A 22,631-nucleotide genomic window follows, 5' to 3' on the forward strand; every position below is an offset into this window, starting at 1 on the left:
TGAAACTGGAGCAGCAGCACAGTCAGGTGGACTGGGGACAGCAAGGAGTCATCATGTCAGGTATTCCTGGGGCATGGTCCTAGGGCTCAGGTCCTCCGAGAGAGAGAAAGAAAGAGAGAATTAGAGAGAGCATATGTGGGATGGCCAGTCCTCTTCTGGCTGTGCCGGGTGGAGATTATAACAGAACATGGCCAAGATGTTCAAATGTTCATAAATGATCAGCATGGTCGAATAATAATAAGGCAGAACAGTTGAAACTGGAGCAGCAGCACAGCCAGGTGGACTGGGGACAGCAAGGAGTCATCATGTCAGGTAGTCCTGGGGCATGGTCCTAGGGCTCAGGTCCTCCGAGAGAGAGAAAGAGAGAAGGAGAGAATTAGAGAACGCACACTTAGATTCACACAGGACACCGAATAGGACAGGAGAAGTACTCCAGATATAACAAACTGACCCTAGCCCCCCGACACATAAACTACTGCAGCATAAATACTGGAGGCTGAGACAGGAGGGGTCAGGAGACACTGTGGCCCACTCCGAGGACACCCCCGGACAGGGCCAAACAGGAAGGATATAACCCCACCCACTTTGCCAAAGCACAGCCCCCACACCACTAGAGGGATATCTTCAACCACCAACTTACCATCCTGAGACAAGGCTGAGTATAGCCCACAAAGACCTCCGCCACGGCACAACTTAAGGGGGGGGGGGGGCGCCAACCCAGACAGGATGACCACATCACAATTCTATGAATACAATTCGCAGAATTACTTGATATTTATGAACTTTCTAACTGATTCATTGAATAATTGAATGACTGACTGATTGATTGATTGATTGTGTGCTGGGAATTTGCCAGGGACCTCACCATACGATATTATCACGACATGATATGTATTGTGATTGTATACATTCTGATTCATATACAGTGGGGAGAACAAGTATTTGATACACCGCCGATTTTGCAGGTTTTTCTACTTACAAAGCATGTAGAGGTCTGTAATTTTTATCATAGGAACACTTCAACTGTGAGAGACGGAATCTAAAACAAAAATCCAGAAAATCACATTGTATGATTTTTAAGTAATTAATTAGCATTTTATTGCTATATATTTGCTTCAGAGGGACCATAGAGAGCCATGAGAAAACAAGTTTTGATCAGTCATGAAAAGAAAAGTGCTGAAAACATGTTCACCATTTGAGAAGAAGATGGAGAACAAGCTATAGAAGGAGAAATATTGGAGTTTTGGTGCAGGTACAGCCGACTAGTGCTTTTTAACATTAAATGGAGTCATAGAATCGATTTATAATAGCGGAAAAAATTATATTGCAATACTGTATAGATATTTTTCCCCCATCACCTAGTTAATTGACTGTCTATCTTATTGCCCGCCCTGTAGGTTCCTTAGTGCGTTGGCGGTGCTGGCAGAGCGTCCAGAGCTGGTGGAGAGGGTGATGATCACCAGGGGCATCTGCCAGGAGGGGGCTTACCAGGTCAGGCTGTGTAAGGATGGTACCTGGATAACCGTCCTAGTGGATGACATGCTTCCCTGCGACGAGTATGGATACCTGCTCTTCTCCCAGGTGAGGTGGGGGGGTATACACCACACACACACACACACACACACACACACACACACACACACACACACACACACACGTGTATGGATATAGTATGCACGCAGACACAATGTATACAGACACAAAGCTATATCTAGTCTAGTCACTCACTCTCTGTCTCTCTCAAACTCGCATACACACACACAAACAAATGATCATGCAGTGAATTGTCATGCAGTGACTATAGCAACCTAATACTTTTACGGTTGAGTGAAAACATACACACACACAGATTTTCAAACACTGTCATTAGTCATACACACGCACACTGTTATGCAGTGAATATAGCAACCTGATATTCCAACTGGTGAGTAAACACACACGCACACACTCATTCAGTTCATTCCAAGGTTTTTTAAATATCAGCTGTGGTGGAGACAGAGGTTCTCAGAAATGTCATAGAGGAAATAAAGAGGGGAAACCCTACCTCTTCATAGAGTATCTTAAATAATCCCACGTCACCCCCCTCGTAAACTAACACTCGCAGTTTACTTTTTTACCCCTTACTTGCTCTGACTTTGCTGATAGTACATCATTATTTCTACAATAAAGTAGCTACGCTACCGTTCAAAAGTTTGGGGTCACTAAGAAAGGTCCTTGTTTTTGAAAGAAAAGCACATTTTTCATCCATTAAAATAACATCAAGTTGATAAGAAATACAGTGTCGACATTAATGTTGTAAATGACTATTGTAGCTGGAAACGGCAATGGAATATCTACATTGGCGTTTTATTGCTTCTTTAATCAGTTTTATTGCTTCTTTAATCAGAACAACAGTCTTCAGCTGTGCTAACATAATTGCAAAATGGTTTTGTAATGATCAATTAGCCTTTTAAAATGATAAACTTGGATTAGCTAACACAACGTGCCATTGGAACACAGGAGTGATGGTTGCTGATAATGGGCCTCTGTACGCCTATGTAGATATTCCATTATAAATCATCCGTTTACAATATATATATATCATTTACATCATTAACAATGTCAACACTGTATTTCTGATCCATTTTATGTTATTTTAATGGACAAAAATTGTGCTTTTCTTTCAAAAACAAGGACATTTCTTGGTGACCCCAAACGTTTGTATGACTGAGCTAGGTGGGACAACCACCTATCAATCTTAAAATGAATGCACTCTGGATAGGAGCGTCTGCTAAATGACAAAAAATGTAAATGTAGGGGCACTTAATTCTCTCTCCCTCTATCTTCTCTCTCCTTCCGTCTATCCCCTTTCCTACTGTTCTGTCCCTCCCTTTCTCCATCATGCACTTCCCTCTATCCCCTTCACTACCTTTCTCCCTCCCTTTCTCCACCCTCCCTCTATCACCTTCTTTTCTCCATCTTTCCTTCTTTGCCACCTATATCCCCCTCTGCCTTTTACTATCCCTATTTTCTTCTCTTTATCTTTCCTTCTTCCTTTCTCCATCCCCCTTCCCTCCCTCCTTTCTCTCTTCCTAGGCCCAGCGTAAGCAACTCTGGGTGGCCCTGATAGAGAAGGCCCTTGCCAAGCTCCACGGCTCCTACTTTGCCCTGCAGGCAGGGCGCGCCATAGAGGGCCTGGCCACGCTGACAGGGGCACCGTGCGACTCCCTCATGCTGCAGGTCAGCTCCACCAACCCCCGCGAGGAGCCCATCGACACGGACCTCATCTGGGCCAAGATGCTCAGTTCCAAGGAGGCCGGGTGAGTGGAATAGAGGAGATTTGTCTTTGGAGAAAGTCTCTGAGATGTATCATGATGTGCCCAAATGGGACAAGGAAAGAAGTAATTACTTGGAACTCATCATGGGGGGCTGCAGTGGCTCGTGTGTCTGTGTACCCATATCCATACTCCCTCATGCAGAGAAAAATTATGCCGTTTTAAAGCAAATTTCCTGCACATTTTGCAATAGGATGGAGGCAAATGTTTGATTATCAATGACACTACACATCCAAGTGTATCTGACCAAATTATGAAAGATAAGCATTGTACTGAGAGAAATTGATGATAAAAAGATTGTCAGGGCAGTTTTGTTAGATTTAGTCTGCTGGAACTTAGATCGTAGACTTAGATCATAGTCTGCTGCTGGAAAAACGTATGTATTATGGCTTTACATCCTCTGCTATTTTGTGAATAAAGAGTTACCTGTCTAACAGAACACATGGAGTGTTTTTTAATGGAAGCCTCTCCAACATAATCCAGGTAGAATCAGGAATTCCCCAGGGCAGCTGTCTAGGCCCCTTACCTTTTTCAATCTTTACTAACGACATGCCACTGGCTTTGAGTAAAGCCAGTGTTTCTATGTGTGCAGATGACTCAACACTACACGTCAGCTTCTACAGCGACTGAAATGACTGCAATGGGTGGGAAAGAATAAGTTAGTCCTAAATATTTCCAAAACTAAAAGCATTGTATTTGGGACAAATCATTCACTAAACCTCAACTAAATATTGTAATGAATAATGTGGACATTGAGCAAGTTGAGGTGACTAAACTGCTTGGTGTCAAAACATATTGATGCAACAGTATCTAGGATGGGGAGAAGTTAGTCCATAATAAAGCACTGCTCTTCCTTCTTAACAGCACTATCAACAAGGCAGGTCCTACAGGTTCTAGTTTCGTCACACCTGGACTACTATTCAGTCGTGTGGTCATTGGCTCAGAACAGGGCAGCACGGCTGGCCCTTAAAAGTACATGGGGAGCTAACATTAATGATATGCATGTCAATCTCTCATGGCTCAAAGTGGAAGAGAGATTGACTTCATCACTACTTGTTTTTTAAAGAAGTATTGACATGATGAATGCACCGAGCTGTCTGTTTAAACTACTAGCACACGGCTCGGACACCCATGCACCACAGAAAATGCCAACAGAGGTCTCTTTGTCAGACTATGGGAGGCGCACAGTACTATATAGAGCCATGACTACATGGCACTCTATTCCACATCAGGTAACTGATGCAAGCAGTAAAATCAGATAAAAAAAACGGGATAAAATACACCTGAAGAGACACACACAAAGGTACAGACACTAATACGCACACAACTGCTAGAACATGCATTCTACACACACGTACTTTGTAAAATTGTTGTATGGTGGTATTATACATTTTGTATTGTAGATATGTAGTGGTGTAATAATGTTACAGTGGGGCAAAAAAGTACTTAGTCAGCCACCAATTGTGCAAGTTCTCCCACTTAAAAAGATGAGAGGCCTGTAATTTTCATCATAAGTACACTTCAACTATGACAGACTAAAATGAGAAAAAAAATGCAGAAAATCACATTGTAGGATTTTTACTGAATTTATTTGCAAATTATGGTGGAAAATAAGTATTTGGTCACCTACAAACAAGCAAGATTTCTGGCTCTCACAGACCTGTAACTTCTTCTTTAAGAGGCTCCTCTGTACTCCACTCGTTACCTGTATTAATGGCACCTGTTTGAACTTGTTATCAGTATAAAAGACACCTGTCCACAACCTCAAACAGTCACACTCCAAACTCCACTATGGCCAAGACCAAAGAGCTGTCAAAGCTGACACCAGAAACAAAATTGTAGACCTGCACCAGGCTGGGAAGACTGAATCTGCAATAGGTAAGCAGCTTGGTTTGAAGAAATCAACTGTGGGAGCAATTATTAGGAAATGGAAGACATACAAGACCACTGATAATCTCCCTCAATCTGGGGCACCACGCAAGATCTCACCCCGTGGGGTCAAAATGATCACAAGAACGGTGAGCAAAAATCCCAGAACCACACAGGGGGACCTAGTGAATGACCTGCAGAGAACTGGGACCAAAGTAACAAAGCCTACCATCAGTAACACACTACGCCGCCAGGGACTCAAATCCTGCAGTGCCAGACGTGTCTCCCTGCTTAAGCCAGTACATGTCCAGGCCCGTCTGAATTTTGCTAGAGAGCATTTGGATGATCCAGAAGAAGATTGGGAGAATGTCATATGGTCAGATGAAACCAAAATATAACTTTTTGGTAAAAACTCAACTCGTCGTGTTTGGAGGACAAAGAATGCTGAGTTGCATCCAAAGAACACCATACCTACTGTGAAGCATGGGGGTGGAAACATCATGCTTTGGGGCTGTTTTTCTGCAAATGGACCAGGACAACTGATCTGTGTAAAGGAAAGAATGAATGGCGCCATGTATCGTGAGATTTTGAGTGAAAACCTCCTTCCACCAGCAAGTACATTGAAGATGAAATGTGGCTGGGTCTTTCAGCATGGCAATAAGGCCAAACACACCGCCCGGGCAACGAAGGAGTGGCTTCGTAAGAAGCATTTCAAGGTCCTGGAGTAGCCTAGCCAGTCTCCATATCTCAACCCCATAGAAAATCTTTGGAGGGACTTGAAAGTCCGTGTTGCCCAGCAACAGCCCCAAAACATCCCCGCTCTAGAGGAGATCTGCATGGAGAAATGGGCCAAAATACCAGCAACAGTGTGTGAAAACCTTGTGAAGACTTACAGAAAACGTTTGACCTCTGTCATTGCCAACAAAGGGTATATAACAAAGTATTGAGATAAACTTTTGTTATTGACCAAATACTTATTTTCCACCATAATTTGCAAATAAATTCATAAAAAATCCTACAATGTGATTTTCTGGATTTTTTTGTCTGTCATAGTTGATGTGTACCTATGATGAAAATTTCAGGCCTCTCATCTTTTTAAGTGGGAGAACTTGCACAATTGGTGGCTGACTAAATACTTTTTTGCCCCACTATATATGATGTACTGTTTTTTATAGTTTGTTTGATATGTAATGTAAGTGCCTTAATGTGTTTGGACCCAGGAAGAGTAACTGCTGCCTTGGCAACAACTAATGGATCCCTAATAAATATGAATTAAAATACAAATGGGCCCCATGCCGGTCGGTGTGTTATTGGTCCGCGTGCCTATAAAATAATTGCCCATCCCTGGTCTCGGTCAATAACAAATCATTAATTTGAAAAGACATGAAGAGGCTTATTGAATGGGCCCTGATCAAGCTTACTCCTTGACTAACAAGCATGTTCAATGGAGAATACTTTTTTAGTCCAAGAGTAGGCTTATATCTGGGTCCACTTTGGCCCCAAGTTTAAGGTGATGGAAATGGACTCTAACTTATTCTTATGCGTCTCTATCTATGTTGTGTGTGTGGTGGGTAGGTTTCTGATGGGGGCATCATGCGGAGGAGGGAACATGAAGGTGGATGATGTGGTGTATGAGTCGTTGGGCCTCCGCCCTCGCCATGCCTACTCTATCCTGGACGTACGGGACGTGCAGAGCTACAGGTGAGAGCTGATTGGGTTATTAGTGGGACAGGGTGTGGCTAATTGGTCACAAGTGATAAGGGGGTTGGGCTAATATGTTATTGTTGAAAAGGGCCATGTATCTTTCTTTTTCTGAAATCCCGTCATTGTTATCCTTTTACGTCTTTACCACGGTTAGTTGTAAGAACCTTATGAAACCCTGATATGAGTCCTTCCCAATTGCATTCATTTTAATTGCTTCAGCTAATGACATGCTCTCTCTCTCCCTCTCAGACTTCTGCGGTTGAGGAACCCGTGGGGTCGCTTCTCGTGGAACGGCAGCTGGTCAGACGAGTGGCCTGATTGGCCGCAGCTCCTCCGCCACGAGCTCATGGCCCACGGCAGCAGCGAGGGCGTCTTCTGGATGGAGTATGGAGACTTCATCAAGTAGGTCCCGTCTTAATGTGCCAATCACCCAAGGACCTAGGACTAGGTCAAGGATGGCTGTCTACGATGTTGGAGACCCATTGGGTGTGCTCTCACTAAAACCAACAAGTGCCATTAACAAGAGTCAATTAGATGGTATTTCAGGTAATTGACTAATTGGTAGTTAATTAGCTGACTCAGCAGATAATAATTTGTGTGTAAGACTTAAACTGAGAGGCACTGACCTCTGCTAGCTTGTTGAGTAGCATGAGTTAAACTTAGTGCCTGGTAGTCCAATAAGTAAATGCTAGGCTGTGAATCAGACTCTGAGAGTACATTGCAACAAGGATGCACCTCCCTTCCTGACTGTCAGCTTTTTTTCCTTTGTCAATTTAGTGAACGTTGCAATGTAGGGTACAAGGCCCAATGCTCTGTGAAGTCTGTCTGTCTGCCTGTCTTTGTTAAATTCATCTTCTCCGTCAATTAAATGAGCAATGGAATCTAGAGTCTGTCTGCCTATATACTGTATCTGAAAGAAGAGAGAGAGAACCCAGTAACTCTGCTCAGCATCCAGCAAGGTAAACAGTACTTGACAGACAAATAAACAGTAGACAAGCAAGGTGAAGTCCTCGCAGCATTTAACTCAATGAGTCCCACTGGCGCAATTTGGACTTCTAACCCCTTTTAAACACGTTGTACCATTGGATTCGTCTTTGTCTTCTGCATACGTTGGTGCCAACCATTTGTCTGTGTGATTAACGGGAGCTGAGGTAGATAAGTGTTTGTGAGACGAGGGCGGATCCCAAAGGGCCTCAGGCTGGGTCTTTTTACAAAAAAGTCTGTAGAGTCCGAATAATTTGAGCTAGAAACTATTACAAGCCATATATGAAAAGCTGAAACTCTCACGAACACGCACATGTAGCATGATGCTCACAAGCTACACAAAAGTAATTTGAAGGAAAAGGGTTCTTCAACATCGAAGATAATAGGAAATCCAAGGACATCAAATCAAATGTTATTGGTAACATGCACATATTTAGCAGATGTTATTGTGGGTGTAGCGAAATGCTTGTGTTCCTAGCTCCATAGACTCTATAATACTGTAATAAACACACACAGTTTCTGTCACAAACACAACTCTGCACAGTTGTCACTGACTAGTTGGATATTCATTTCCCACTGAGCAAACAGTTTCTGTACTTACAACATTCATATAAATTCATTTTTATCAGGGATTTGCTTTGTCAATAAAACTCATCAATGCAACGGTTCATGTCAAATAGTTTTGTGTTTTACTTGGCCCTGGTCATGAAAAGAAAATGATAAAACATTTAATTGTCAGGCTAAATATACAGTTGAAGTCAGAAGTTCACATACACCTTAGCCAAATACATTTAAACTCAGTTTTTCACAATTCCTGACATTTAATCCAAGTAAGAATTCCCTGTATTAGGTCAGTTAGGATTACCACTTTATTTTAAGAATGTGAAATGTCAGAATAATAGTAGAGAGAATGATTTATTTCAGCTTTTATTTCTTTCATCACATTCCCAGTTGGTCAGAATTTTACATACACTCAATTAGTATTTGGTAGCATTGCCTTTAAATTGTTTAACTTGGGTCAAACATTATGGGTAGCCTTCCAAAAGCTTCCCACAATAAGTTGGGTGAATTTTGGCCCATTCCTCCTGACAGAGCTGGTGTAACTGAGTCAGGTTTGTAGGCCTCCTTGCCCGCACACACTTTTTCAGTGCTGCCCACACATTTTCTATAGGACTGAAGTCAGGGCTTTGTGATGGCCACTCCAATACCTTGACTTTGTTGTCCTTAAGCCATTTTGCCACAACTTTGGAAGAATGCTTGGGGTCATTGTCCATTTGGAAGACCCATTTGCGACCAAGCTTTAACTTCTTGCTGATTGATGTCTTGTGCTGTTGCTTCAATATATCCACATCATTTTCCCTCCCTCATGATGCCATCTATTTTGTGAAGTGCACCAGTCCCTCCTGCAGCAAAGCACCCCCACAACATGATGCTGCCACCCCTTTGCTTCACGGGTTGGGATGGTGTTCTTCGGCTTGCAAGCCTCTACCCTTTTCCTCCAAACATAACGATGGTCATTATGGTCGAAAAGTTATATTATTGTTTCATCAGACCAGAGGACATTCCTCCAAGATGTACGATCTTTGTTCCCATGTGCAGTTACAAACCGTAGTCTGGCTTTTTTATGGCGGTTTTGGAGCAGTGGCTTCTTCCTTGCTGAGCGACCTTTCAGGTTATGTCGAGATAGGACTTGTTTTACTGTGGATATAGATACTTTTGTACGTGTTTCCTCCAGCATCTTCACAAGGTCCTTTGTTGTTGTTCTGGGATAGATTTGGATTTTTTGCACCAAATTAAGTTCATCTCCAGGAGACCGAATGTGTCTCCTTCCTGAGCGGTATGACGGCTGCGTGGTCCCCTGGTGTTTATACTTGCGTACTATTGTTTGTACAGATGATTGTGGTACCTTAAGGCATTCGGAAATTGTTCCCAAGGATGAACCAGACTTGTGGAGGTCTACAACATTTTTTCGGAGGTCTTGGCTGATTTCTTTTGATTTTCCCATGATGTCAAGCAAAGAGGCACTGAGTTTGAAGCTAGGCCTTGAAATACATCCACAAGTACAGCTCCAATTGACTCAAATTATATCAATTAGCCTATCAGAAGCTTCTAAAGCCATGACATCATTTTCTGGAATTTCCCAAGCTGTTTAAATCCACAATTTTGTGTATGTAAACTTCTGACCCACTGGAATTGTGATACAGTGAAATATAAGTGAAGTAAACTCTCTGTAAACAATTGTTGGAAAAATTACTTGTGTCATGCATAAAGTAGATGTCCTAACCAACTTGACAAAACAATAGTTTGTTAACAAGACATTTGTGGAGTGGTTGAAAAACGAGTTAACATAAGTGTATGTAAACTTCCGATTTCAACTGTAAGGCTGGACATGAAGATAAATGAAAAGCCGTTTTTTGCTGGGCTCTCGGGACTGATAGGATTAACCTTTGTGTTGTCTTAAGGGTAAAAATGACCCAGCACTATGTTTAACAGCAGAGAAAACCTCCTAAATTATATTTTTTCACCTTGAAATTTGACATATTTTCCTAGAGTGACCCCAACATTAGAAAAAGTGAAACATCGCCTTTTGTTCATGTTTTCATGAAAGCTGTACACCAGCAGGGTACAAAGATTGTCTTAGGGTCATTTTTGCCCCGGCAGTTATAAAATCATTTACACACCACAAAAACGACAAAGACACACACACAATGAAAAATTGAGATTATGTGTGATACTTGAACTCAGACAAAACTAAAACGTCCTTGTGCATGTGCAGCATCTCCACGACCCCTCACATGACCCAAGTTCACAGACAAAATAAAAACAGTTTCAGACAAAAATAAATATTTCTTGTTAACTAATGGAGAAGGCAATCAAAGGCTATATAGGTGCTGCAGATGACAGTCCCCCAGTTCTCTCTTTGCTGAAGACATGAGTGCAAGTTTCAGTGCCCAACAGGTTATACATCAGATTTTTTCAGATGTCCGGTAGGAACAAGAGAACAATGATTTAGAAGAGGAGGAGGAGGTATCTCTCCCTATTTTCCTCTTAGTCAGTCATCAGTCTGCTTTTCTTTTTTGTTTTCCCAGATGAAGTGAGGCTTTGAAACCAGAGAGAGGGATAGACACACACCACCATCCCTCGTCTTACCAGACGTAGCTGTTTTGTCCTGCCGATGCACGGAAACCCAGCCAACTGTATATTATCCGTGTCGTCGTTCAGCCACAACTCAGTGAAACATAAGATACTACAGTTTTTAATGTCAGGTTGGTAGAATAGTCTCGAACGAAGATCGCCCAGTTTATTCTCCAGTGAATGCACGTTTGCCAATAGACGGATGGTAGACTCGGGTTACCCAGGCGCCGATGAATTCCCTCCCTCTGGCGCCGTTAACAACAGCACAATTGGTTAGGAGCCAGCAAAACGTCAGCCATCCCCTCTGGCGCCGTTAACAACAGCACAATTGGTTAGGAGCCAGCAAAACATCAGCCATCCCCTCTGGCGCCGTTAACAACAGCACAATTGGTTAGGAGCCACCAAAACGTCAGCCATCCCCTCTGGCGCCGTTAACAACAGCACAATTGGTTAGGAGCCAGCAAAACGTCAGCCATCCCCTCTGGCACCGTCAACAACAGCACAATTGGTTAGGAGCCACCAAAACATCAGCCATCCCCTCTGGCGCCGTTAACAACAGCACAATTGGTTAGGAGCCACCAAAACGTCAGCCATCCCCTCTGGCGCCGTTAACAACAACACAATTGGTTAGGAGCCACCAAAACGTCAGCCATCCCCTCTGGCGCCGTTAACAACAGCACAATTGGTTAGGAGCCACCAAAACGTCAGCCATCCCCTCTGGCGCCGTTAACAACAGCACAACTGGTTAGGAGCCACCAAAACGTCAGCCATCCCCTCTGGCGCCGTTAACAACAACACAACTGGTTAGGAGCCACCAAAACGTCAGCCATCCCCTCTGGCGCCGTTAACAACAGCACAATTGGTTAGGAGCCACCAAAACGTCAGCCATCCCCTCTGGCGCCGTTAACAACAACACAATTGGTTAGGAGCCACCAAAACGTCAGCCATCCCCTCTGGCGCCGTTAACAACAGCACAATTGGTTAGGAGCCACCAAAACGTCAGCCATCCCCTCTGGCGCCGTTAACAACAGCACAATTGGTTAGGAGCCACCAAAACGTCAGCCATCCCCTCTGGCGCCGTTAACAACAACACAATTGGTTAGGAGCCACCAAAACGTCAGCCATCCCCTCTGGCGCCGTTAACAACAGCACAATTGGTTAGGAGCCACCAAAACATCAGCCATCCCCTCTGGCGCCGTTAACAACAGCACAATTGGTTAGGAGCCACCAAAACGTCAGCCATCCCCTCTGGCGCCGTTAACAACAGCACAATTGGTTAGGAGCCAGCAAAACGTCAGCCATCCCCTCTGGCGCCGTTAACAACAGCACAATTGGCTTTGAGCGACGAGTGTGTGCATAAGGTCGTAAGATCACGTCCTGGTCAGGATTGAACTGACTCTGTTACACAGTTAGAGATTCTAATCCTGTCTAACAGTGTATTTTCTTGTTTCCCACAGGTACTTTGACTCAGTTGACATCTGTAAGATCCATTCGGATTGGCAGGAGGTGCGGTTGCAGGGCTGTTTCCCCAGCAGAGCCTTTGGTCCTGTTACGGTCACTGCCCTGACCGTGCTGGAGAGGACCGCGCTGGAGTTCGCCCTCTTCCAGGAGGGCAGCAGGTACTCTCGTTCTCTCTTTCTCTACTCTCTCTCGCTCTCTCTTTTTCTCTTTCTCAACAGGCACCTGTTGGAATGAAAAATACATATTTTAAACTTCTGAATTTCTACTTCCCTCCATTCTCTAGGCGGTCGGACACAGCAGACAGCCACCTGTTGGACCTGTGTATCATGGTGTTCAGAGCATCGTTTGGCAGTGGCAACAAGTTGACCCTGGGCCGGCTGCTGGCCCACAGCAAGCGGGCCGTTAAGAAGTTTGTGGGCTGTGAAGTGATGCTGGAGCCGGGCGAGTACGCCATGGTGTGCTGCGCCTTTAACCACTGGCAGATGCATATCAGCGGAGTGGGGCTGCCCACACCAGGTACACACACACAAACACACATACATACAGTATAGCCCTCTACAGATTAGCATGAATGGATGGTGGAAAAGTACTGCCCACACAAGCTAACGCACACACACACAAATTTGTATTCTCGTATACATTTCCATTTTCACATACAAAAACATTGACACACACACATTCAAAAGCAACATAGACGTTCTGAACCGGTAAAGCATTCAATAGGGAGAACATGCCCATGGACTGATTAATATATCATAGACTCCCAAGGACCATGTCATAAACTAGCTATGTTGTCCCTTCCATAAGTGCTAATGCTTACACCTGTAGTTAACCTGCTAGCTTGTGGATTGAACCTAGCCAATCACAAGGGAAACAAAATGGAATCTTCTCTTGTCTTCTTTTAGTGTCGAGCCCCACGAGTGCACGGCGTCCCACCCAAGACTTCCCAGGGTACATTCTGGCCATTTACAGCTCCCGTCAGGTGATGGTGGAGCAGGTGGAGGCTACCGCTACCACGCTGGCCGACGCCATCATCCTACTGACCGAGAACAAGGGAGAGAGACACGAGGTTAGGAGGGAGTAGCATACGTACACTTACTCTGTAACAGACACACACTCTCACTCGCACAGCGACGGCAAAGAGCCTTTCACTACTGGAGACGAAACACATCCATTTATAGAAATCAGAAACGGGCATTACCTAAACATAGTAGGAGGATTGAATAGAGAGAGACTGTGTCACAGGCATATGTGTAACTCCAATGGAATCTTATGTATGTACTATTTACAATGTATTTGTGTCCGTCTATTTGTGTTACTGTCTGTATCTTTGTTTCTGTCTGTCTTGTGTTTTTTTTGTGTGTGTCTGCCTCTGTGTTCCTGTGTCTATCTCTCTTGTCTCTGTATGTCTCTGCAGGGTCGCGAGGGCATGACATGCTACTACCTGACCCACGGCTGGGCGGGACTGATCGTGGTGGTGGAGAACCGCCACCCCAAGTACTACCTCCACGTGTCATGTGACTGTACAGACAGCTTCAATGTAGTGTCCACCCGCGGCAGCCTCAAGACCATCGACAGTGTACCGCCTCTACACAGGTACTACTGTACACCAAACAGTACATTGTTTAAATAGGCATTTTTAGAATGTAAGCTTACACAGGTCCTAATAGGCAGAGGCGGGACCAAGTCACAAGGTCCAAGTCTCAAATCACAAGGTCCAAGTCTCAAATCACAAGGTCCAAGTCTCAAATCACAAGGTCCAAGTCTCAAATCACAAGGTCCAAGTCACAAGGTTCAAGTCACAAGGTCCAAGTCACAAGGTCCAAGTCTCAAGTCACACGGTCCAAGTCTCAAGTCGAGTCCCAAGCAACCGGTCGAGTCTCGAGTCAAGTCTAAGTCGTGCATTCTAAGGTTGAGTCGAGTCACAAGTTTTTTGAAGTCAAGTTAAAAAACTATAGGCTAGAGGAAATGACCTATTCAACTACAACTCTTTGTCTATGTATTGAGGCTACCAGACAGCCCTTTTCATTATTTGGTCTACAACACATTTTGATTATATAATAATACATTTTAACAACAAATCCAAAATGCAAGCATCATAAGTAAATGATCGTTTTCAAGCAATTTTGACCTACCAAAAGATCAGTAGGCCTGGGTTAGGGTTTTGCCCCATTGCTGGGGCAATATTCTTGACCACCAAACAGTTTTTGGAGCTGCATATTCATTTACGGTAATCCTCTCTCCCTACAATTTGATGTTTGTGCTGCATCTGATCCTATAGCTGTACAACAAATCTGCAATCTGGTCACTAGCACAGTGGTTTTCAAGCTTTCTGACCCGCACATGCAAACGCTACCCAAATGTAACAGCCATAAACGGTAAAGCATTTTCAAAACGCAAGATACAGAAAAATAAACAGCGTTTTACACCTGCATTTTGAGCTGAAAGTCATTCATGTGAGCAGTCAATATCAACTAGGGATATTATGTCACATTGTCACTTTGGAGTTCAGAGCTAGCAGGATCATATTGCCTACCTGTGGGCCTATGCAGCGGAGCTAGCAGGATCATATGGCCTACCTGTGGGCCTATGCAGCGGAGGTTGCAGGATCATATGGCCTACCTGTGGGCCTATGCAGCGGAGGTTGCAGGATCATATGGCCTACCTGTGGGCCGATGCAGCGGAGCTAGCAGGATCATATAGCCTACCTGTGGGCCGATGCAGCGGAGCTAACAGGATCATATGGCCTACCTGTGGGCCGATGCAGCGGAGCTAGCAGGATCATATGGCCTACCTGTGGGCCTATGCAGCGGGGGTTGCAGGATCATATGGCCTACCTGTGGGCCGATGCAGCGGAGCTAGCAGGATCATATGGCCTACCTGTGGGCCTATGCAACGGAGCTAGCAGGATCATATTGCCTACCTGTGGGCCGATGCAGTGGAGGTTGCAGGATCATATGGCCTACCTGTGGGCCGATGCAACGGAGCTAGCAGGATCATATGGCCTACCTGTGGGCCGATGCAACGGAGCTAGCAGGATCATATGGCCTACCTGTGGGCCTATGCAACGGAGCTAGCAGGATCATATTGCCTACCTGTGGGCCGATGCAGTGGAGGTTGCAGGATCATATGGCCTACCTGTGGGCCTATGCAGCGGAGCTAGCAGGATCATATGGCCTACCTGTGGGCCGATGCAGTGGAGGTTGCAGGATCATATGGCCTACCTGTGGGCCTATGCAGCGGAGCTAGCAGGATCATATGGCCTACCTGTGGGCCGATGCAGCGGAGCTAGCAGGATCATATGGCCTACCTGTGGGCCTATGCAGCGGAGCTAACAGGATCATATGGCCTACCTGTGGGCCGATGCGGCGGAGGTTGCAGGATCATATGGCCTACCTGTGGGCCGATGCAGCGGAGCTAGCAGGATCATATGGCCTACCTGTGGGCCTATGGAGCGGAGCTAACAGGATCATATGGCCTACCTGTGGGCCTATGCAGCGGAGCTAGCAGGATCATATGGCCTACCTGTGGGCCGATGCAGCGGAGCTAGCAGGATCATATGGCCTACCTGTGGGCCTATGCAGCGGAGGTTGCAGGATCATATAGCCTACCTGTGGGCCTATGCAGCGGAGGTTGCAGGATCATATAGCCTACCTGTGGGCCTATGCAGCGGAGGTTGCAGGATCATATGGCCTACCTGTGGGCCTATGCAGCGGAGGTTGCAGGATCATATAGCCTACCTGTGGGCCTATGCAGCGGGGGTTGCAGGATCATATGGCCTACCTGTGGGCCTATGCAGCGGAGCTAACAGGATCATATAACCTACCTGTGGGCCGATGCAGCGGAGCTAACAGGATCATATGGCCTACCTGTGGGCCGATGCAGCGGAGCTAACAGGATCATATAACCTACCTGTGGGCCGATGCAGCGGAGCTAACAGGATCATATGGCCTACCTGTGGGCCGATGCAGCGGGGGTTGCAGGATCATATGGCCTACCTGTGGGCCGATGCAGCGGAGCTAACAGGATCATATGGCCTACCTGTGGGCCGATGCAGCGGAGGTTGCAGGATCATATAGCCTACCTGTGGGCCTATGCAGCGGAGGTTGCAGGATCATATGGCCTACCTGTGGGCCTATGCAGCGGAGGTTGCAGGATCATATAGCCTACCTGTGGGCCTATGCAGCGGGGGTTGCAGGATCATATGGCCTACCTGTGGGCCTATGCAGCGGAGCTAACAGGATCATATAACCTACCTGTGGGCCGATGCAGCGGAGCTAACAGGATCATATGGCCTACCTGTGGGCCGATGCAGCGGAGCTAACAGGATCATATAACCTACCTGTGGGCCGATGCAGCGGAGCTAACAGGATCATATGGCCTACCTGTGGGCCGATGCAGCGGGGGTTGCAGGATCATATGGCCTACCTGTGGGCCGATGCAGCGGGGGTTGCAGGATCATATGACCTACCTGTTGGCCGATGCAGCGGAGCTAGCAGGATCATATGGCCTACCTGTGGGCCGATGCAGCGGAGCTAGCAGGATCATATTGCCTACCTGTGGGCCGATGCAGCGGAGGTTGCAGGATCATATGGCATACCTGTTGGCCGATGCAGCGGGGGTTGCAGGATCATATGGCCTACCTGTGGGCCGATGCAGCGGGGGTTGCAGGATCATATGGCCTACCTGTGGGCCGATGCAGCGGAGGTTGCAGGATCATATGGCCTACCTGTGGGCCGATGCAGCGGAGGTTGCAGGATCATATAGCCTACCTGTGGGCCGATGCAGCGGAGCTAGCAGGATCATATGGCCTACCTGTGGGCCTATGCAGCGGGGGTTGCAGGATCATATGGCCTACCTGTGGGCCTATGCAGCGGGGGTTGCAGGATCATATGGCCTACCTGTGGGCCGATGCAGCGGAGCTAACAGGATCATATGGCCTACCTGTGGGCCTATGCAGCGGGGGTTGCAGGATCATATGGCCTACCTGTGGGCCTATGCAGCGGAGGTTGCAGGATCATATGGCCTACCTGTGGGCCTATGCAGCGGAGGTTGCAGGATCATATGGCCTACCTGTGGGCCTATGCAGCGGGGGTTGCAGGATCATATGGCCTACCTGTGGGCCGATGCAGCGGAGCTAACAGGATCATATAGCCTACCTGTGGGCCTATGCAGCGGGGGTTGCAGGATCATATGGCCTACCTGTGGGCCTATGCAGCGGAGGTTGCAGGATCATATGGCCTACCTGTGGGCCTATGCAGCGGAGGTTGCAGGATCATATGGCCTACCTGTGGGCCGATGCAGCGGGGGTTGCAGGATCATATGGCCTACCTGTGGGCCGATGCAGCGGAGCTAGCAGGATCATATGGCCTACCTGTGGGCCGATGCAGCGGAGCTAACAGGATCATATGGCCTACCTGTGGGCCTATGCAGCGGAGGTTGCAGGATCATATGGCCTACCTGTGGGCCGATGCAGCGGGGGTTGAAGGATTATATAGCCTACCTGTGGGCCGATGCAGCGGAGCTAGCAGGATCATATGGCCTACCTGTGGGCCGATGCAGCGGAGGTTGCAGGATCATATGGCCTACCTGTGGGCCGATGCAGCGGAGCTAACAGGATCATATAGCCTACCTGTGGGCCGATGCAGCGGAGCTAGCAGGATCATATGGCCTACCTGTGGGCCGATGCAGCAGAGCTAGCAGGATCATATGGCCTACCTGTGGGCCGATGCAGCGGAGCTAGCAGGATCATATGGCCTACCTGTGGGCCGATGCAACGGGGGTTGCAGGATCATATGGCCTACCTGTGGGCCTATGCAGCGGGGGTTGCAGGATCATATGGCCTACCTGTGGGCCGATGCAGCGGGGGTTGCAGGATTATATAGCCTACCTGTGGGCCGATGCAGCGGAGCTAGCAGGATCATATGGCCTACCTGTGGGCCGATGCAGCGGAGGTTGCAGGATCATATGGCCTACCTGTGGGCCGATGCAGCGGAGCTAACAGGATCATATAGCCTACCTGTGGGCCGATGCAGCGGAGCTAGCAGGATCATATGGCCTACCTGTGGGCCGATGCAGCAGAGCTAGCAGGATCATATGGCCTACCTGTGGGCCGATGCAGCGGAGCTAGCAGGATCATATGGCCTACCTGTGGGCCGATGCAACGGGGGTTGCAGGATCATATGGCCTACCTGTGGGCCTATGCAGCGGGGGTTGCAGGATCATATGGCCTACCTGTGGGCCTATGCAGCGGAGGTTGCAGGATCATATGGCCTACCTGTGGGCCGATGCAGCGGAGCTAACAGGATCATATAGCCTACCTGTGGGCCGATGCAGCGGAGCTAGCAGGATCATATGGCCTACCTGTGGGCCTATGCAACGGAGCTAGCAGGATCATATGGCCTACCTGTGGGCCGATGCAGCGGAGCTAGCAGGATCATATGGCCTACCTGTGGGCCGATGCAGCGGAGCTAGCAGGATCATATGGCCTACCTGTGGGCCGATGCAGCGGGGGTTGCAGGATCATATGGCCTACCTGTTGGCCGATGCAGCGGAGGTTGCAGGATCATATGGCATACCTGTGGGCCGATGCAGCGGAGCTAGCAGGATCATATGGCCTACCTGTGGGCCGATGCAGCGGGGGTTGCAGGATCATATGGCCTACCTGTGGGCCTATGCAGCGGAGCTAACAGGATCATATGGCCTACCTGTTGGCCGATGCAGCGGGGGTTGCAGGATCATATGGCCTACCTGTGGGCCTATGCAGCGGAGGTTGCAGGATCATATGGCCTACCTGTGGGCCTATGCAGCGGAGGTTGCAGGATCATATGGCCTACCTGTGGGCCGATGCAGCGGAGCTAACAGGATCATATGGCCTACCTGTGGGCCTATGCAGCGGGGGTTGCAGGATCATATGGCCTACCTGTGGGCCTATGCAGCGGAGGTTGCAGGATCATATGGCCTACCTGTGGGCCTATGCAGCGGAGGTTGCAGGATCATATGGCCTACCTGTGGGCCTATGCAGCGGGGGATGCAGGATCATATGGCCTACCTGTGGGCCGATGCAGCGGAGCTAACAGGATCATATAGCCTACCTGTGGGCCTATGCAGCGGGGGTTGCAGGATCATATGGCCTACCTGTGGGCCTATGCAGCGGAGGTTGCAGGATCATATGGCCTACCTGTGGGCCGATGCAGCGGGGGTTGCAGGATCATATGGCCTACCTGTGGGCCGATGCAGCGGAGCTAGCAGGATCATATGGCCTACCTGTGGGCCGATGCAGCGGAGCTAACAGGATCATATGGCCTACCTGTGGGCCTATGCAGCGGAGGTTGCAGGATCATATGGCCTACCTGTGGGCCGATGCAGCGGGGGTTGCAGGATCATATAGCCTACCTGTGGGCCGATGCAGCGGAGCTAGCAGGATCATATGGCCTACCTGTGGGCCGATGCAGCGGAGGTTGCAGGATCATATGGCCTACCTGTGGGCCGATGCAGCGGAGCTAACAGGATCATATAGCCTACCTGTGGGCCGATGCAGCGGAGCTAGCAGGATCATATGGCCTACCTGTGGGCCGATGCAGCGGAGCTAGCCGGATCATATGGCCTACCTGTGGGCCGATTCAGCGGAGCTAGCAGGATCATATGGCCTACCTGTGGGCCGATTCAGCGGAGCTAGCAGGATCATATGGCCTACCTGTGGGCCGATGCAGCGGGGGTTGCAGGATCATATGGCCTACCTGTGGGCCTATGCAGCGGAGGTTGCAGGATCATATGGCCTACCTGTGGGCCGATGCAGCGGAGCTAACAGGATCATATAGCCTACCTGTGGGCCGATGCAGCGGAGCTAGCAGGATCATATGGCCTACCTGTGGGCCTATGCAACGGAGCTAGCAGGATCATATGGCCTACCTGTGGGCCGATGCAGCGGAGCTAGCAGGATCATATGGCCTACCTGTGGGCCGATGCAGCGGAGCTAGCAGGATCATATGGCCTACCTGTGGGCCGATGCAGCGGGGGTTGCAGGATCATATGGCCTACCTGTTGGCCGATGCAGCGGAGGTTGCAGGATCATATGGCATACCTGTGGGCCGATGCAGCGGAGCTAGCAGGATCATATGGCCTACCTGTGGGCCGATGCAGCGGGGGTTGCAGGATCATATGGCCTACCTGTTGGCCGATGCAGCGGGGGTTGCAGGATCATATGGCCTACCTGTTGGCCGATGCAGCGGGGGTTGCAGGATCATATGGCCTACCTGTGGGCCGATGCAGCGGAGCTAACAGGATCAAATGACCTACCTGTGGGCCGATGCAGCGGAGGTTGCAGGATCATATGGCCTACCTGTGGGCCGATGCAGCGGAGCTAACAGGATCATATGACCTACCTGTGGGCCGATGCAGCGGGGGTTGCAGGATCATATGGCCTACCTGTGGGCCGATGCAGCGGAGCTAACAGGATCATATGACCTACCTGTGGGCCGATGCAGCGGAGGTTGCAGGATCATATGGCCTACCTGTGGGCCGATGCAGCGGAGCTAGCAGGATCATATAGCCTACCTGTGGGCCGATGCAGCGGGGGTTGCAGGATCATATGGCCTACCTGTGGGCCGATGCAGCGGAGCTAACAGGATCATATGGCCTACCTGTGGGCCGATGCAGCGGAGCTAACAGGATCATATGGCCTACCTGTGGGCCGATGCAGCGGAGCTAACAGGATCATATGGCCTACCTGTGGGCCGATGCAGCGGAGCTAACAGGATCATATGGCCTACCTGTGGGCCGATGCAGCGGAGCTAACAGGATCATATGGCCTACCTGTGGGCCTATGCAGCGGAGGTGGCAGGATCATATAGCCTACCTGTGGGCCGATACAGCGGAGCTAACAGGATCATATAGCCTACCTGTGGGCCGATGCAGCGGAGCTAACAGGATCATATGGCCTACCTGTGGGCCGATGCAGCGGAGGTTGCAGGATCATATGGCCTACCTGTGGGCCGATGCAGCGGAGCTAGCAGGATCATATGGCCTACCTGTGGGCCGATGCAGCGGAGGTTGCAGGATCATATAGCCTACCTGTGGGCCAATGCAGCGGGGGTTTTAGGATCATATAACCTACCTGTGGGCCGATGCAGCGGAGCTAACAGGATCATATAGCCTACCTGTGGGCCTATGCAGCGGAGGTTGCAGGATCATATGGCCTACCTGTGGGCCGATGCAGCGGGGGTTGCAGGATCATATGGCCTACCTGTGGGCCGATGCAGCGGAGCTAGCAGGATCATATAGCCTACCTGTGGGCCGATGCAGCGGAGCTAACAGGATCATATGGCCTACCTGTGGGCCGATGCAGCGGAGCTAGCAGGATCATAAGGCCTACCTGTGGGCCGATGCAGCGGGGGTTGCAGGATCATATGGCCTACCTGTGGGCCGATGCAGCGGAGCTAGCAGGATCATATGGCCTACCTGTGGGCCGATGCAGCGGAGCTAGCAGGATCATATGGCCTACCTGTGGGCCGATGCAGCGGAGCTAGCAGGATCATATGGCCTACCTGTGGGCCGATGCAGCGGAGCTAGCAGGATCATATGGCCTACCTGTGGGCCGATGCAGCGGAGCTAGCAGGATCATATGGCCTACCTGTGGGCCGATGCAGCGGAGCTAGCAGGATCATATGGCCTACCTGTGGGCCGATGCAGCGGAGCTAGCAGGATCATATAGCCTACCTGTGGGCCGATGCAGCGGAGCTAACAGGATCATATGGCCTACCTGTGGGCCGATGCAGCGGAGCTAACAGGATCATATGGCCTACCTGTTGGCCTATGCAGCGGAGCTAGCAGGATCATATGGCCTACCTGTGGGCCTATGCAGCGGAGCTAGCAGGATCATATGGCCTGCCTGTGGGCCGATGCAGCGGAGCTAACAGGATCATATGGCCTACCTGTGGGCCTATGCAGCGGAGCTAGCAGGATCATATGGCCTACCTGTGGGCCGATGCAGCGGAGCTAGCAGGATCATATGGCCTACCTGTGGGCCGATGCAGCGGAGCTAGCAGGATCATATGGCCTACCTGTGGGCCGATGCAGCGGAGCTAGCAGGATCATATGGCCTACCTGTGGGCCGATGCAGCGGAGGTTGCAGTTTTCTTCCTCACAAATAATATAATGTGTTTC

The 22,631-nt window shown here is 48.8% G+C and overlaps 1 protein-coding gene across 2 annotated transcripts in view; it reads left to right on the forward strand.

The window, feature by feature from the left end:
- LOC110498718 (calpain-15) overlaps nt 1-22,631 on the forward strand; it is a 114,818-nt gene that overhangs the window by 90,066 nt on the left and 2,121 nt on the right. For both annotated transcript variants that reach the window (XM_036955590.1, XM_036955589.1), the window contains exons 4-11: nt 1,398-1,581; nt 3,076-3,299; nt 6,759-6,884; nt 7,137-7,289; nt 12,464-12,625; nt 12,751-12,983; nt 13,373-13,536; nt 13,885-14,063. In XM_036955590.1, the coding sequence (XP_036811485.1) occupies nt 1,398-1,581; nt 3,076-3,299; nt 6,759-6,884; nt 7,137-7,289; nt 12,464-12,625; nt 12,751-12,983; nt 13,373-13,536; nt 13,885-14,063 (1,425 nt within the window). The remainder of the gene's footprint in view (nt 1-1,397; nt 1,582-3,075; nt 3,300-6,758; nt 6,885-7,136; nt 7,290-12,463; nt 12,626-12,750; nt 12,984-13,372; nt 13,537-13,884; nt 14,064-22,631) is intronic.

Source organism: Oncorhynchus mykiss, chromosome 20 (genome assembly GCF_013265735.2).
Source record: "Oncorhynchus mykiss isolate Arlee chromosome 20, USDA_OmykA_1.1, whole genome shotgun sequence".
Classification (NCBI taxonomy): domain Eukaryota; kingdom Metazoa; phylum Chordata; class Actinopteri; order Salmoniformes; family Salmonidae; genus Oncorhynchus; species Oncorhynchus mykiss.